Genomic DNA, 18,618 nt, shown 5'->3' with positions numbered 1-18,618 from the left:
GCAAAATGGGCTTGACTTCTGGAGTCTCTTTGTAGTGGTGATGGCAACAATGCTTTTTAACCTGTTATACACAAAAACTGTCCACTCCAGTCAGGGGTGATTGAAATATGAATATCCCAAAGATGCATTTTAAGAGTATTTCAGAATAAAAGCAAACTTTAATGATGCCACCTTGTGCAGGACAAATGTTAACCACATTAGTTGTTAGGATACAGGACCAAAGGATAATTTTCCTACTTAAATGATAGTTGTTGTATTTCTTTTTTTTTTTTTTTTTTCTGGGTTCCCAATATATTAATTTTGCAAAGAGCTAACAGACCCATTCAAAGTGGGGAGGCTTCTGTAACATTCAGCTGGTTGACAAACTTCTTGGAACTGAGTGTGAGGCTGTTTTCTATACAACAGGCTTCTGTCAGCACAGCTGTGCTGGTTAGGAATGTGAAGAGGTGTGAACATTGACCGGTTTAGCTGTTTTGGCAGAAGCCATTAGCAACTATGCTATTATATTGGCAAAAGTTTTTTTTCTTTTACTGGTAAAATTGATCTGCTCAGAATTGCATTTCTGTAAGTGGTTTTACATTCTAGTATAAAGCATAATTTGTCCTGGAAAGTTGCATTTGCATAAGCAGTGCTTTGCCAGTATATGGTGTACTGTTATCATTAGAGTAATGAAGGGCTCTGGCATAGACACAGAACAAACTTCCAAAATATATCAGTAATACAAACTAATAAGAAAAGGTTGGAAGCTGAAAGGAGACATGTTGAAACAAAGTTTTCTGAGAAACTGATGGGAGCTGACAGGCCCCCCTCTCTGTTGGTGGGATTGGTATCCTTGTGTGATTCAGATCTGATGTGAAGGTAGGCTTAGTTGAGTGCCTCTAAGTCTTCGAGTTTGCGTGCTTCTGTCACCAGCACACCAGCAGCAGCTAGGATGCATGTATTTTTGCTGTAAATGACTGAGCTAACCTTTTGCGCTTGCATTAAACATCTTAGCTGAAAAGCCGTGCTGTTTTTTTCCGCTACTGTTCCTCCAGTCACATGTAGCCTGAATCTCCAAAATATTGTGAGTTTAGAGAAATGGTTGAAACTGATTGCAGTTCTGAAACACTCTTGTGTTCCTGTTCCTTGTTCAGTATGAGAAATATATACAAAGTTTAATGAACAAGTCATAAATCTTCCTTGCTTTAAAACTCAGTATTGACTTTAAGCTATGCATAGAAGTAGTGGTTTTCTTATGACTTCATGCTCATTGCTTGGTCTTTCATCTAAATGTAAGCACCCTAAAATTAGAAATATTTTGTATAAAATCTGGAACTTCAGGATTTTGGACTCCGTCCTAATGAAGAATACCAGAGAAGACAGCCTGTGAGTTGTAAGGTTTGACACTGGGTTAGTTTACAGTGAATGAAACCAGATTAGGCACTGAAATCCTGGGTATGAACAACATAGCAACGCAGTACAATTGTGGAGACACTTACTGATGGTTTAATGTTTATTTTTCAGTAGCTATTATACTTGGACTGATGCCTAGCTAAGTTAACAGAAATAAAGCTGGAAGATTTTAGGCAGCTTCAGAAGCCATGCAGTAGGCTTTTGTAAAGCTATGCTTATTGTTCTTGAGTTCTAATATTCTAAGGAGAAGACCCAAGCAAAGATCACCAAGCAGTTTTTGTTATTACTAAAAAGATCTCTCATCTGGTTTCCAAAGAAGTTCGTTTCAGGAGACAGTCATGTCTTGTAACCCTCTTTTCTGCTTTGTTGTTTTATTAATATTTTTTTTGTATGCGATAGACTTTCTATATGCGAGTTGCAGCATTTTTGTTTCTTTTACCGTTTAAAATGTTGATGCTTTGAGATTTCAGCAAAATAATGGATCAGTATGACTTACTAAGATGATGCAAAGTTCCCATGTCTTTGTTGTTGGACTTCACTGTATTTTCTGTGGGTATTAGATTGATAGGAAGACTGTAAGTAGCTGATGTTGACCTGAAAATGTTTCCTAGTATGCATGTGGTCTTCATTACTTCTGTTTTTAAAATACTGTGATAAAATAAATCCCTTTGCCAGTAGCTAAAAAAGAAAAAGAAAACAGTTTTGGGTGTAGAGGACACAAACTGTTGAAAAATAGCCTGTATTTTGTCATTTACAGAAACCGAAATGGTGGCAGTATCTGGCACTTTTCCATGTGCTTGAACATTAAAAGCATTCTGTATCCCTGTGTTTATGTCAGAGTTGGCCGAAACCCACTGATCTGCAAGTTGTCTTGTACAGAAAACTTTGTCATTAGAAGTTGTAGATTTTACGGCAATGTAAGGGTAATGAGAACAGGACTGTGCAAAACAGTCCTCCCATAAGTAAAAGTCCTTGTAAAGGAAAGGGAATAATCTGCTTGTGACGCATAGGACAAGAAGTGATTGTTTAAATGTAAATAAAAAAGACTCATATTAAAAGTTAAGAAAAGCACCCTCGTAGATAGAAGGCTTTCTTGCACTGGAGTAGACTCATTATGGATACTGCAGTCAGAATACAGGTCTTGCAGCGAACCATGACCATCTTTTCAAAAGAATGGCTGGGGTTGGGAAGAAAAATTTTGTAACTTCTTCTAAGACAGTACGTCTTTCATAAGAATTCAATGGAGCTACAATTACCAGATGCTTGCTTACACAAAGCTATATTCTTTGTATGGTAAGACGGGCTATCAGGTATCATAGAATCATAGAATGGTTTGGGTTGGAAGGGACCTTAAAGATCATCCAGTTACAACCCTCCTGCCATGGATAGGGATGCCACCCACCAGACCAAGTTGCCCAAAGCCCCATCCAACCTGGCCTTGAACACTTTCAAGGATGGGGCATCCACAGCTTCTCTGGGCAACCTGTTCCAGTGCCTCACCACCTTCATAGTGAAGATTTTATTCCTTATATCTAATCTAAACCTATCATTTTTTAGTTTAAAATTATTACACTTTGTTCTGTCACAACGCTCCCTGAGGAAGAGTCTCTCCCCAGCTTTCTTGTAGTCCCCCTTTAAATACTGCTATTATGTACCTGCTCAGATAATATGACGTACGATTGTCAGATTTTTATTTCTCTCAAATTAACTTCATTGCAGTTTTGAAAAATTTCACAAGGTGATATCTCAAGATGGTTAGTGTTGTCTAATTAAAGGTTTGTTCAGTTGTTTGGACATTCTTTTTCTGGTATCCTGTTGTATGTTGTATATCATTTATTTTGAAGGTGTTTCTCATCAGTGAGATATGAGTCAGAGAACTTGATTAGATTTTACCTGTATTAAGAAAATCTTTATAGAGGAAAAAAAAGCTAGGTTGTGCAGTTTTCCCCTGCAGATACTTACTCTATGAAGGCAAAGATTCTTTTCACATATGACTCTTCCTTAGAAGGCAACTGGAAAAATCTATTGTTAGAAAAATATTCAAGTTAGGCAATAAATAATGAGTTGTTGAATTAACCAGTTCAGCTGTTTTAAGTAACCATATGCATTTACTTTTTTTTGGTTTGCGTGTTGAATTCCTGTAAATGATCAGTAACTATTGTATGTAATGATGCATAGTTTAATCAAGGAATCTGCTATCATTAAAAATAGTAGAGCTTACTTTCATATGTATTTCCAAGAAAAGGCTTTCAAATTTTCTTTTTGTTCTTGTAGGCTCTAACGTACATATATGTTACTGGATCCTTTTGCCTCCATCTGATCTTTCAGAGCAGTTCATTTAAACTTTAAGCTGGGATTTACACTTTCACTATGTTAAAAAAAAAAAAAGAAAAAAGTATGAGGATTGCAAATTATATTCAGTTTACTGTTTGTGATGTCAGAAATCAGAGAGCTCTTTCTTTGAACTAAGAAAGGATTGAGCTTATATTTATACAAGTAAAATGTACGTAAACCTAATGTAAAGCTATAATCAGACTCAAACAAACAAAAAACAACGAAGTTATTATGTTGGAAGAAAAGCCTGGAATTTTAAGAATATAGTGTATTACATATAACCTAATCCTCTTCAGAAATTAAATATTTAGGAACTAATTTTTAGAGATTTGCTTTGGAAAGTTTTGAGGAAATGTTTGGAAAAAAAATCATACTGATTTTGAGCTTATTTGACTTGCTTTTCTGGCTTCAACTTGTAGTAATTAATGTCATGTGAGGAACTGTATATTTGAACTTAGAGGGAGAGTTCATAGTTATAGCATGCAAACTCACATGTATGTCCAGAGATGGATGCAGTGAAGTACTCAGTCAAGGTTTGTTTCTTCCAGTGGATATGGCTGCACAAAAGTATAAGCAGTCACACCAAGTGAAGGTCTCTTGAGACCACAACTACTTTAGAAAGAATGTTGGCTGATTCAGGTGAGAAAAAATTGTGTAATTAAGTAGTTACTTTAAAATTCTTTCAGAGTCATGGGATAATCATGTACTTATCAATTACTGTGTACCTTTTGCTTTGGTGTTGATAGCTCTCTGACACTGTACTGCTTGCCCACAGCATTATAAATGTTCATGGAAAATGTACTCCACAGCCACTCTCTAGTTCTATGCATTTTTTCACTACAGAAACAGCAAGATTGTTTGTATCTGTTGAGCTGAAATATGACATCTTTCTGTTGAAAAAAATCTTTCCCTTGGCTTATTCCCAACATTAGCCAGGGGTTTGTCCCAAACGTTCCTTCCCATACCTTGGTAGATATAACAAGGTAGAGGCAGGTGGGTGGGGTGAGGAGGACTTAAAGCAAAGCAGGTGGAACAACACAGAGGTTCATAGATGTAGTTCACCTCAGGACTTAGCTAGTTTCTGTGGAAGTGTTATGACCTGGATGAGTCTGAGGGAATGCTTGTGCTGTACAGCTCGGAGTAGTTGACTTTACTATTTCAAAATTAGCTGTTACAACGTAAGTATTTGGAGTCATAAGATCAACTGATCTGTATCAAGCAGGGTGCAAGGAGTGAGTTGTTACCTTTATGAGCATGTAGCTAGGAATATTTGCATTAACCCAAAACAATGGTGGGGAATTTCGGTTTGTCTGAGTCTCCTTGGGAGGGGGAGTTTGAGTACTTAATCCAAGTGTCTTTTAACAGCTTAAGCTTTTAATTGAAATTTTGGTTTCAGAAAATAGGCACTGAGTTTCACTTGATTCCTGAGGTCATGTAGAAGAGCACCTCTACATAGATTGGGAAGCCACTTCTGCCTTGAAATTCAGAGTATGACAGTTAAATTTCAGCTGACGTGGTTACAAAAATAAAAGCAATAGGAGCATCCTCTAGGTGATTACAGTTTAGGTTATGGAGGCAACAACTGCTTTCTCTTGGCTTGTTTGGCATGTTGAAGGGCTAGAAAACACATTCCAGGAATTTGCAGACCTGATTACAAGCCTGTTGAAAACCAGACTTGCATTGTTTGAAACTGTGGCTGTGTCCCAGAAGTGTGGTTGGTGTTTTCAGAGGAGTTGAGTGAGGCTGGGTACCCGGATCACATGAAAATTGAATGGAGTTGGACAACTGGCAGAGGCTAACGTTTGTCCCCTTCTCGTCGTTCAGTATCTAAATCCTAGCAGAAAGTTCTGAATTTGATTTAATCATTTTATCTTTGCCTTCCAATTTATAACATGTGACATTGTTTAATACAGGACTAGAATGTTTAGATCTGCATGTGTAAAAGCAATAAAGTAATTGGTATACTGTACACATTCACAGTCATCAACGGGGAAATGAAATGTATTTATCAGATTTTGTTCAGATTTTATACTTGCTGACTTGAGTTTATTTTTTACTCTTTTCATCTCTCCTGACAGTTTGCTCTGACTTCACCTTTTTCATATCAGTTCTGATCTCCTGTAAGCTTGCCTGCCCAGGAAGTTGTACTTCCTTTCCTTCTGACCAACACATGGCAAGCATTTTCCAAGTCGTTACTCGTTCTGCAAACGTCTTTGGCAGCTCTGACATTGCAAAGTTTCATATAATGCGTCTGTTAGATTTTGGCTTCTCTCATTATAGGGAATTGCTTGTGTTCTTCTGCTTGTTTCATTAATCTTTATTAAGTAAAGATGTAAGCTGTCTTTAATTGAATGTTTTCTTTTGGCAATAGAACAAGTCAAAAGGTGTTTCTCATTAATTTGTTATTCAGCAGGGATAGCCATCTATCTGGATTGAATTTGTGACAATGTTTAGTCCCCATTTGTAGAAATGCCGATGTTGAACATATTTTTCTATGTTTTGCTCAGAATATCCTATACAGGCTGACTTTATAATGTCATTTGTCATGTGGGAATTGAGCTACAGGGAATTGGTCTGTGTTGACAGCATGTCTCCGTGTTGTTTTTTTCTCTCCTTTTAGTACAATGTGTTTTATATTTTGTCTTATAAAGTTTTATCATGCTATCAAATCACGAAGAAGTGCAGAAATAATGGCTTTTGGTTTTCTCTAGTGTATGATTCAAATATTTTGGACAAAGGTCATCATGAGAAATGCTGACCTTTCCTTTTATGAAACAGAGTAGCATATTTGGACTTTCCCGTAGCAGTTAATTGCTAGGCCATCATTAGCTTGAAAGCAAATGGTATTAAAGAGATGAGTGTGTTGCACTAGTGCTTTTTCCTCCCTTCCAGTTTCTGTGCTTTTAGTTATGCATTATTATTTTTTTTAAACTTCTTTCTCTGTTGCTTTTTGGAAGTTGCACGCTGTGTTTAAGTGACCAGTACCCTGGGAAAAGTGTTAAAATTAATCAAATATGAATCAATTGTACAACAACATCAGAACTGAAGAAGTATTTTTGTTAACCCTTGTAAAAATCCCAAATGAATCAAAGGTTACCTACATAAAAATATATATATATTTTTTAAGGCGATTGTCATTTAAGTGATGATATTGTAACACATTGGTGTCTGTTTATCCCAGATGCTTGCATGCGGCTCCTAGTTGAACTGTTTTTATACACATGTTAGGAATTCTGTCATCATATCATCAGTAACTCCTAAGTAAGCAAACGGGAGTGTCCAAATGCATGTTCAGAATGCGACTTGGAATAGCATGAGATCTACAGACACATGGAAGTTCGTCTGGGACATAGTTGTTTATTTGGTTTGCCTGCTTTCTTAAAATTTATGAAGAATGCCTGCCATAAATGTAGCTAAAAATCCCACTGTCATCTGGCAAAAATGAATTAAAGCTATGTTGTAGCTGACATGGTATTATAAAGCTAAACCTGGGAAGATACATTAGTCTGTTTTTCTAACAGAGTTCTTTTTGGACACAGTTTTTGCTAGCATTTTTGAATTTAATGTGACACTTTTGAGCATCTGGCATTTGGCAGCTTACTAATAATACTTTTGTGCAGTCTAACAGCTTTTACCGTTATTGAATTTTTCCTAATCTTCAGCCTGACCTTTCTCACTTCATAATATTTATTTCTGTCCCAGAACAGAATTATTTAGGGTGGATTCCAAAGCAGAGTGTGTCTCATGTGATGAATATATTCTAACAATTTTGATTGTATTTAAGTGGATAAACTAGCAGTCGCTTGTTATGACATTGGAAAGTTTGGGAAAAAAATAACGCCATATGATGCCTGTAAATATTATCATTTTTTCCTGTGGTATGTTTCAAAACTTGAGAGCCATCACATGGCACTCGTACACTAGTCACAGAAATGATTACCTTCATGGTGTCAGAGGTGACTTCTGTTTCACACTAATTGGCCCCATTTCATCAGAGCAGGAATGTCGCTCCAACTCTGAAGTAGCAGCTAAGTTTTATTTCCCAATAAAGAGTGCTTTTATTTTATTAGTTCTCTCTGATCTGACTAGAAAAATCTGGGGAAAATAAATAGTCTTTCCATTTGTCAGCAATTGTTGCAATGTATTAACAATGGTATAATTTAGTCAGATAATAGCAGCAGTCTCACCTCTAGCTCTAACTTGATGGATGTATATTGCCAATATTTGTGGGAAACTTGCTGAGACTCACTTTACCAAATAAATCTGCAATCAATTGCAATTAGTGCATTGCATAAAGTCACTACTTCTGTAATGCCTCGAATGAGTGATGAGAATCTGAGTAATTTAGTGTTTATTTTGATGTAATTATCTTCCAGTTTTGCTACATAAATAATTTTTAGGCATCTTGAGCTTTCTCTTGTTGCACTATATTGAAGATTTGATCTTCAAGCAACTGCAGGTGTTTTAGAACAGCTGTGAGCTGCATTATTATTCCATCTTAGTTGCTTTTTCATCTCATGCATTAGTTTATTCAACTTTAATTGTAATATGCCCCCAGATTTGGTGTGTGTGTGTGTGTGTCAGTGAGGGGAAGATAGTGGAAAAAAGATGTATCCTTTACATCATATTAAGTGTGTCTCATTTTGAATATTCATACAATGTATGTTATGATGCTGCATACTAACAGAAAGAAATGGGTGGCAATCTTAAGTTAAGGGTATTAGGATATTCTCTCTGTAATATTTCAACTGCAAGTTTGTCTTCAGCCACATGGGAAGTTCTGAAAAACTGTGGATGCGAAATACATCCTCTAAGGCCACTTTTTCATTCTTAACTTATGTATCACAAGGGATACAGGATTGCCTGTGCAAGGCTATGGCATTTGCTTTGTAAATACTTTCCATAAAGGCCTTTGTTTCCTTTAAGCTAACACAAGGTAGCCAGCACAACTTGTTCTTTCATACTTGTCTCACATCCTGTTCATTTAAGATACTCTTTCATATGCAGAAGATAGACTTGGCTGAAGGCTCAACACAGCTCTAGGAAGATGTAGGTGGAAGTGATTTTGCTGAATAAACACATGGTCCTTTTGTGGACATTTGCAGTTTGCGCTCTGGTGGTTTCAAATGCTTGCTATACAGGTATACGCTTTGAAGATGGCAATTCTTGGGAAGAACTTGGAGATCTGTCTGGGGGTTACTGTGTCTTGTGATCAGTTCAGCTGGTTGAAAGTTTGTGCTCTCCTTCAAGCTTTATGTATTTGTATTCCTATTTTTTCCTAAAACATCTGCACTGCGTTGTTTCATTGACCTGTGTAGTTTACTCAAATAATAAAGTTCAGCCTTCTTTTTTTTTTTTTTTTTTGGGGGGTGGGGAGGGGGAGGATAATGGGATCTTTCATTTTCAGAAATAGATCTTTCACAGTTAGATGGCTTCCTTTTATTCCAGGCATTTCTGGGCCAAGCTATCTACAATGACAATAGATTTTTGCCCCCACAGTATCATTGTCAACGTAGACTTTAGATTAAAACCAGAATAATGTATTTTTTCCTTTTAAATTTATTATGACCTTTGAAAACCAATCAGACACACCTTTACAACCTGTGATTTTAACCAGAAAGACGTCAAATAATCTTCTGTGTCTTGAAACCAGGCTGTTGTCATGTGTGGAAAAGAACTTAAAATCTACATTTCTAAAATACCACTAGAAAAATGTGTGAATTATTGCCTGTCACCTTTCCTGAATTTAGTGTTTAAGGGATGGGTGTTTGTCATTACCAGAAGAGCGTTGCAAAAACTTTATAGTTTTTCTGTCTACATACTAAATGTTTAATTATCAGATGTTTTCTGTTTATGAAAACGTTTTTGTGAGCAGATTTGTTGAGATGTCTTTTCTTTGTTAATAATTGAGGTCAGTGCATAATTTCTCACTTACTTCAACATGCTTTTCACTATTCAATTAAAGTTGTTTTGAGTATATTTTTTATTGAGCAAGATTTTGTTTTTGAAGTGGGCCCACACATATTTAAATGATTTTAATGCTACAGTTCATCTCAATGAGATAATGGTATATGCTTAGAGCTATTCAGAGCATTTTGGGGTGGGTTCAATATTTTATTTGCAAATACTGTTATGCTTGCAAATCAACACACTATTACTTTTTGTAAACTTGAGTGCGTAAGTATAAAACGAAAGGTCACTAGTTGCTCTTTAGGATCTTCCAGTTAGCCAGTGCCAGAGAAACAATTTTTAATAAGAGTGAGTAAACTGGCAATTTTTTCTTCCCTCTTTCGTTTAGTGAAGTCAATAATATATAGATTTGACCATAAGAGAAGTGTGAATCCTTTCTTCTGAAATATTTGTTTTGAGGCTACATCAATGAAGTCTGTGTTGGCTGTAGTATCCTGATATCCCTTGTAGTACTGAGTGCAGAAGCTGAGTTCCTTCTCAGCCTTGAACAACTGGGATCTGATGTCTCCCAGAAAAAATGTCCTAGCAGGAAATTAGGATATTCTGTAGTACAATGGGGGGAATTGATGTGTTTGTTGGATATTGTTTTTCTTTGTATTATTTACTAAATACTGGGATAGTAAAATACTTTAACCGCAGTTCGGAAATGATGATTATTCTCTTGCACTGTACATTAGGAGTCATATCTGAATTTTGTACATAACAACATTGGTCCAAATGGAGGAATTGAAGAAGATTATCCTAATAAATTGTGACTTTTAATTTTGTGCTGTAATCAATTAAGCCAACCTTGACTGTCACATCTACTAAACAGGCTCCTAGAAGACTATTCTGGGAGAATGAGAAATTTTTGTCTTGCCAGTACATGATGATATATTTTTATTTTAATACTGTTCTCACAGCTGAGAGTGATATAGAAACATTACATTAAAAGTGCCAGCCAAACTAGAATTCTTGTATGTAACATACAGCTCCTAACAGTTTGCTCCTGTAATTGGGGTATTTCTGCTAGAGATTTCTGAAAAGAGAAAAGAAAGCATGAGAGTAGCTTTTGAATTTGTTACCTCTTTAAGGAGGAGGAGAAACTTAAATCTTTGACTTCTAAAGGCTCTGAGAATTTCTATTAGTTTAAATAGTAGAAATCAAACATTTTTTGATTCCCTGTTGACTTCTGCCCTCTGTGCTGATGTTCACTAGTTCCATAAAAGGAAGAGCAGAAAGAAACCAGCCATGATGCTTTGACCACTGTGTCATTGCATTGTACAGGCACAGTGCGTTTACAGTCTCCAATTTCAGTCTAAAATTATTAGACTGAGAGGTGGTAATACCTGGAAGGGAGACAGAACTGATATCTGGATTTGGTAACTTCTTCAGCTGGATCTTCCTGATGTAGGAAGATCTTCTCAATGAAGATTTTTCAGTAGTTGTTGAAAGAACATAATGAAGTATAGAGGAGATAGGAAATCTATCCAGAATTAGGATCAAAATCCTCCTCATCAAGCACATTAATAAAACAGCCACTTACTCTTAAAAATGTGCAGGAATAAGTAGAATACAATAACATTCATTGGTTGTACAGTCTGGACAACTTGTGAACAGAAGCTGATGAGAAATATTAATTGGTTCCATTTCTTTTCATTCTAAAATAAGTGTTCTACTTGTCCTCGATTGAATTACTGTTTGCTCTTTTTCTGTTTTAGGTTATGGTCAGACTGGTCCAATGGTTCAGAGAGGTGGATATGACTCAATTGCAGCTGCTGTTTCTGGTCTCATGCATATCACAGGGCATGAGGTACAGTGCTCAACTTTTAAACTTAATAGTATCGTTGACATACCCTATAGTGACTAGTGTATGGAGTAAGATAGTCTATGCTAACGTGTTATGCATGCCCTCCACAATCCAACAAGAGGTCTTATTTCTGTGAATCTTATAAAATGATAGTACTTATGCCCTTGAGGTATCTCATGCCACGCTCGCAAAACCAATGCCAAGCCCTGAGAAGCAGAAAATGGAAGAAAAAGGGTGTCCTAAATTTTTGGTGAATGAGTAATCAATAACTTATGGTTATTATAACTTATCTGTTAAGCGACTTGCAGACACTTCAAGAGCTATAATAGACACATTGTTGACTCCTGGATAACGGAACCATACTTGTATAGGAAGCCTCACCTGTGCTTTGATATAGTGAATACACCAGCCCCTTAAAAGAGGGAGTTGTGAAGCCACACAGATAACTCTGGCAAAGTATCTTTTCAGTCATCCTGCCCTAAAATACCCAGAGACATGTCATTAGTGGCTCTGGAAAAGCTTTATGTGCTGCTATTCCCACTGATATCCAAGATCTTTGTTAGCTGCAGCAGTGCAGGAAGCATTACAGAGGTAACTTAGTATCTGGATTCCAGGAATACATAGAATGTGCTGGTGAAATAGGCATTTACTTAAGCCATTTTGAATCACCTACAGATGCAGGGAATGTGGTCTCCAAATGTTATTTCTTAAGTGAGGTAGTACTACAAGTCTGTTCTCTGTGTCATAAATACTAGATAGTCCTCTGTGCTCCTGATAGTCTGGAACCAGTAGTGCAGATCTTTGTAGTATGACACTTGCATGCCCTAGATAAACAAGGAGCTCAGCAAGTTTCTGTACTTAGTGTCAGATATTCATATTTATTGAGTGGGTTGTTGAAAGCTGACCACAGATGATCTAGACATTACTTTAGTACTGATATTCTGCCAGTAGATTTGTTTTCTCCTGAGAACAATGGCAAAACAGCAGAATGCTGTGTTCCAGACAATTATTGTTACCAGTCATCTTTCTAAGGTGGAGCATTAGGACTGAGGAAGCTGAAATATCTCTTGCCTAGTGTCCTAAGACCACCCATTGCTGCTATGTTAATGCTAGATACGCATAGAGTGTTCCATCTCAAAATACAAGAAAATATAGTTGAACGTGCTCCTCACAGATACTTCCCTTCTGATGTGTAAGGCACATATATATTAACCAATGATTGAGCACAATAATTCTAGATTTCAGTGCTTCTAATACAATGCCAGAAACTTCATGCCCACTTCAAAATGTACTGAACAAGGCTAGGTGGAAACATAAATTGTTAGAAAAGGGCAAATATTATTAGTACTGGCTAAATAAAAGGGTATGGAGAGTGTGTTAAAAATGTTGAGGGGGGAAAACAAACAAAAAACAAACAAAACACAAGACTCTTGTGAGGTTTTTAAATATGTAAATGACAGAAAATATAAGTGTTATGAGAGCAGTATTCCTCCATGGCATTTATGGAAATGGCTTTAATTAAAAGGTTGTGTTAAGACCTACACTGGGAATCCAGATGTTTGCATCACCTCACCAGGACTTGAGGCGATGTGATCAAGAGTCATTTAATCATTGTTGGTAACAGTTTCATCTATTCACTGGGAGCTTTTAACAATTCATTCAAACTTAGTCATTCTCTTGCATGATTAAAATAAACATGCTAAAAATTGCTTCTTATTTTTCTTCTTTTGAAATTGGTCATATATTTTATCAGTTTCTAAAAAACATTTTCTGATGTATAGATGGACAGTTTTGTTTCAAATACTTAAATAGTCAACAGCTCCAAAGATTCAAGTGTGTCTTTTTGTTGTGGTGAAAATTGACCAAAATGTTTTTAAAATCACACTGTATGCTTGCTTAAAATTTTACTGTTTAAAGTGTTATTTTCAAGTAAAATTCCCATGTTCTATATTTATACATGTGCCTGATTTTGTTGGAATTCAAACGCTACCAGCTCTGAAAAGGGAAGAAAAAGCTTATTTCAGTCAGCATGTAGAGAAATGGCCAAAGAAGAAAAAAGAATTTTGCTCACTTCTGTGATTTTTCCTCTATTAAAACTTGTTGTTTGTTGACTAGATAATGTGAATTTGTATACTGAAAATAACATGATGATCTGAAGTACACCCCAGTAAACTAGATTATGATTTTTTTTTTCCTTACAGTAAATTGAAAATGTTAGTCTTGTGAACTGGTGAAAAAAAGAAATAAAAGTTAGAACAGATGATGTTTTTGTATTGCCTTGTGGTGTAGCTATTCATAATCAGCACAATAACATCAGTATAACGGTGCTCTGTGGAAACTTTCTTTTTGTAAACAAGCTGTTCAGTCTGCTTGCAGGACAGTCTTAGAGGTCTTAGCTGCAGTAGACAAACTACGAGGTTGAGCAGCGGAAACAAAACATCTGCATACATCACCGAGGGGCTTAGTTTTAACGTGTATTAATACATATGTAGAGCTCCTCATGAAGCATTTTAATAATAGGATACTAAAAGTTATGTTCTATATCTGACGTTTTAAAAATGGATAGAATTTATAGCAACATGAATTTTAGTTTAGAGACATTCCATATTGTGAGTTTGACTTTATTCCAGCCATCTGGCTGCTGATTTAATGTCTAAGAAAGCAGTTTACTATTGCAGATCACTTAACTTTCTTGGGTACTGAGCGGCCATGCCTCCAGTTAGTAAACTCTAAATAGTATTCCATGAAATCTACCAACACAGGGGTTTGAGTAAAACTTCTTCTGTGACAAAATTGATGGTTTGTAACATTCTTTTTCCTGCAATACTTTATATAATACTATCTTTGAGGCATTAAAGAGATCACAGTGGAAGAAACTAAGAAGAAAGTTTCTGACTAAAACGAGTATTTTTTTCAGTTACCTTTTTGTTAAGGATATAGCGAAGGAAGAAAAAATATAATACGAAAATGGAATGTACCAAAAATACAGAACAATATCACATTTGGCACACAGTATAAAACTCTTGAATACAAGATTGTGCTTTTTTACATGATTTTTCAAGATCTGAGAGAAGATTTCCTCATAAAGAAATCTTGTACGTCTTACCTTTTTTACTTCTTTGCTAAGAAATAGCTGTTACTGAAATAGTGCTGACTATTTTTGAAAGATTTCCAAGCAAACTTCTGAATCTTGAAATCAAACTGTCTTTTGCAATATTGCAATTAAAGGCACAAACTTTGTGCTAGTGTTTTTGCTGATCATACTAGTTTGTGCTAGTGTTTTTGCTGATCATACTAAACCAAGCACATTCAGTGTAGAGTAGAATTGCTATCTTTAAACTGTATTTTCATGTGTAGATAGGGGGACTTGCATGGAATTCAAGCTGTTGTAGCTTGTTCAAGCTAATGTATTTGACTACCTCTGTATTAGAAATGTTATGACACCTGTAAAATCCAAAATTCTGGTATGTATGAAAATTTACAAGCAACAGAGTGGAATCTGTTTTGTGTAAATCTGTACCACAAATGCATTTTGAAATGAAAGTTGATGCTGCAGGCCAGATTTTTTTTTTTTTAACATAAATTAAAATATGCTAAAAGGACTGAGTTTACGCTAATGACACTTTTATTGTCCTGGAAGACATAATTTATAGATACTTTATTGGCTAAACACCACATTCAAGTTTTGTATTTGATGAACAGAAAATTTGTACTTTAACATATTCAGATATATTAGTGTCAGATGAATATTCCTTTGAAAATTTCAATGACTCATTAGGGCAATAACTTGTACATAATTAAATGAAAAACAATTTGGATGCAAGTTCCCTTTAGATCTCTAAGTGGATCATTACACAGAATGTTAGATATCTTTATGGTGGTGCAGCCTATTTAGTAAGCATTCTTTCTTGATGAAGAAGCATTTTTGTTTTACTGAGCACAGAACAGCAAAGCATGATTGGGATCTACAGTACCAGAGGGGCCATTCTTCAGCTTAAAAACAAACAAACTGCAACAAAAGAGTACTCATGGTATACAGCGCAGAGCTGTTGAAAAAAATATAGCCATTGCTGTTTCATATTAGCTTCAGCAGTTATTTCCCATCTGTAAAGACTACTGGACTTAGAATACTTTTAATAAGCATGTCATTTCAAAACAATTTCCATTTCTAAGGGATCATTTTTGTATTGCTGATGTAAATTTGGGAAGAGAAATTATGTCTTATGTCAAATAACAAAACAAACAAAAAAAAGCTATGTGTTGTTGCTATCACGGGGACAGATTGTGTTGACAAATCGTAAGGAATTTGGCAAACAGCAAAAGTTGAGAATAAAAGTGTAAACTGGTGGTAAGATTGAGCAATAGCAAAGCACAGTGTCAGAAGAAATGGTCTGCTTTATTGGAATGGATCTTCTGTTCAAATGAGCAAAGGACACGTCCTGGGGCTAACCCTAACTGGAATTCAACACAGCCTATGAGCCACGGCCTAAACCACTTTCTCCCTGACCCGAGGCTACACTTTGTTCTTCTACTAGAACAGTAATGTCACTTTAGGGTAGGGAGAAAGAGCTGTGCTTTAAAATCATTTGTTTGAAGAAAAGATATTGTATAGGCCCTTACTTTGCTTGGGGAACTAGTATAGTGTTAGCTACAGAAGTACTGTGGTGTGCTGTCAGAATCTCCACCTTTGATGAGAGGTTTTTCCAACAAAGAAAGGTTTATCTGTATGTATGGAACTTCATCTTTCATCTAAAGCAGCTTAATATCCCTTGTTCAACAGGACAGATAAAAAAAAAAAACTATATTAACCTATTTCACAGTAGTAAGAGCATGCATCCTGTCACAAAAAAGGCACAGGGTGGACATTAAAAGCTGATTAAGTTGGAAAATGGCTGCTACTCAATTATATTATTAGACATAACAAAGAGGAATGGAAATTGTTCAGGCTGCTACAGAATTATAGATTGTGGAGGGTTAGAATGAAGTTAAAGCCAATGTTTAAAATAACATAGCAGTACAGAGCTAGTAGTTTGATTTCTTGATTAAGGGGAAATTGTGAAAATATTTTTATAAATAAAAGTTAACTTTTTACAAAGGCAAAGGAAGCGTTAGCCTTAAAAGTTTAGGTACTTGAGGAAGGAAGCACTGGAATCAAGGATTGAGAAGACAAATTCAAATGCAGCAGTCTATTAAAATAGCTGTGTTTTTTATATCTTCAAAGTGTAATTTTCTCTGTTAAGGTTGAAATCAATTGCACTTTAAAAATATTGGAAATTGTTTTCAAACTAAGAAGACTGAGAAGAGCAAAGAACTATGGTTCTGCCATGCAAGGAGTTACGTACCTGGGCCAATGTACTGTGGAAATCCTTTAGACCTTTGGCTTTCACTCTGTTGTCTCTTTACAGTATCTCTTTCCTTTTTGTATTCATGAGTGGAAGCACTGATGATAATAGGGAAAAAAGTAGCATAAAAATCATTTGTAATTTGCAGGCTTTACAGCATCTTCAGGTATGGAATTGTGTGGATACTGCAAGAGTATCTTTTTCAGGGGTAATTTTTGTTTCAGTTCACTCAAAGATACTCTTAATCTCTTGCTGCTTGCAATGCAGATCCATGTAAATACTTTTTAAGACAAGTCTTATTCAGAATGTACTATAAACAAAATAATGTTTTGCTGTTTCTTGATTGTTTTTGTTTCTTTTGATTTAAATTGGGGTGTTTTCTTTTTTTCTTTAGGAGGGTGAGCCAGTTAGAGTAGGAGTAGCCATGACAGATCTTGCTACTGGGTTGTATACATGCGGAGCAATTATGGCTGGTTTGCTTCAGAGGTATAAGACGGGGAAAGGACTGCACATTGACTGTAATCTCATGTCATCTCAGGTAGGAGTTTAAAAAAAAAAAAAAAAAAGCTTTTAGTTGCGTAGATGTTTGAACCTAAAACCCACCATTTTACCATAAATTAATGTAAATGAGTAGGTACAATTTATGAAAACAATAATAATGGTTTCATTGACAGTTTCTATATTCTACTGCTCTGAGAGTGACCATTTTATATGACATGTTTATAATTATTACAGCAATGTTTGGTTTTCATTTTTTACAAAGGACCTCTATGTTCTTTGAAAACATAGGTTAATCAAGGCTTATGATCTCCAAGAGACAGTAAGTAGCAGTTGTAGTAACAAGTTGGAGATAGACAAGCATAAATGATGACACCAAGTGTTGGGAGGGGGGCCTTGGCACTTGCTAGTATAACTACTGGAGCGATTGAATGTCTTGAACAAAATTGCCCAAAGTTGTCAAATAATCAAGTGTCACCAAAGTATCATAGAACTATGGAATGGTTTGCGTTTCAGGGACCTTAAAGATGACCTAGTTCCAAACCCCCTGCCATGGGCAGGGACACCTTCCGCTAGACCAGGTTGCTCAAAGCCCCATCCCACCTGGCCTTGAACACTTCCATGGGGCATCCACAACTGCCTATCCATTCTCTGCCCAGCCTGTATCTGTGCTTGGGATTGCCCTGATCCATGTGCGGGTTAAGTAATCTTATCTGGGAGATCTGCCTTCTATTTCTGGGAATTCAAGAATAAACTAAGTGTGAAAATGCAGCGTTTTCTATAGCTGCATTTAAAAGAAATCTCATCAGATTTGTAAAGACAAAGATGTTTTGATCATGACAGCTATAAAGTATACAAGTAATAATGAAAACTTTAAGTTGTGTTTGAACATTTAAGCACCATTGGTATAATGATTTATACTTCACAAAAATAAAGTGATGTTGCTACAAGGTGTACGTGATGAAATTATATGTTGACCTGCTAATGTAAATACCTTCTGGTAGAAGCAGGGAACATGATTATATAGGAATTTTGGTGTACATTTTAAAATATATGTCAAGACTGTAAGTGCTACTTATCAAAGCTATAACAATGCTCTATTATTTTCTTCTTTATTCAAATGTATGTTTGTTTACAATGCTCATAATTTCTTTAAATCATAATACCTGTAAGTATGTTTGAGATGGTACAGTGCCTATTGCACAACCTGCTCTAAGTTGGCCCTTCTATGACCAGGAGGTTGTACCAGATGACGTCCAGAGGTCCTTTTCAATTTATATCATTATATGATAA

The 18,618-nt window shown here is 35.9% G+C and overlaps 1 protein-coding gene across 8 annotated transcripts in view; it reads left to right on the top strand.

Annotated features, from left to right (window-relative positions):
* SUGCT (succinyl-CoA:glutarate-CoA transferase) overlaps window positions 1–18,618 on the top strand; it is a 326,659-nt gene that overhangs the window by 27,215 nt on the left and 280,826 nt on the right. For 7 of the 8 annotated variants that reach the window (XM_040549157.1, XM_040549155.1, XM_040549159.1 and 4 more), the window contains exons 8-9: window positions 11,397–11,488; window positions 17,222–17,365. In XM_040549157.1, the coding sequence (XP_040405091.1) occupies window positions 11,397–11,488; window positions 17,222–17,365 (236 nt within the window). The remainder of the gene's footprint in view (window positions 1–11,396; window positions 11,489–17,221; window positions 17,366–18,618) is intronic. The other variant, XM_040549158.1, reaches the window with a different exon arrangement.

Source organism: Cygnus olor, chromosome 2 (genome assembly GCF_009769625.2).
Source record: "Cygnus olor isolate bCygOlo1 chromosome 2, bCygOlo1.pri.v2, whole genome shotgun sequence".
Classification (NCBI taxonomy): Eukaryota; Metazoa; Chordata; class Aves; order Anseriformes; family Anatidae; genus Cygnus; species Cygnus olor.
Note: the sequence above shows the minus strand (reverse complement) of the source record. Positions and strands in the feature narration are given on the sequence as shown.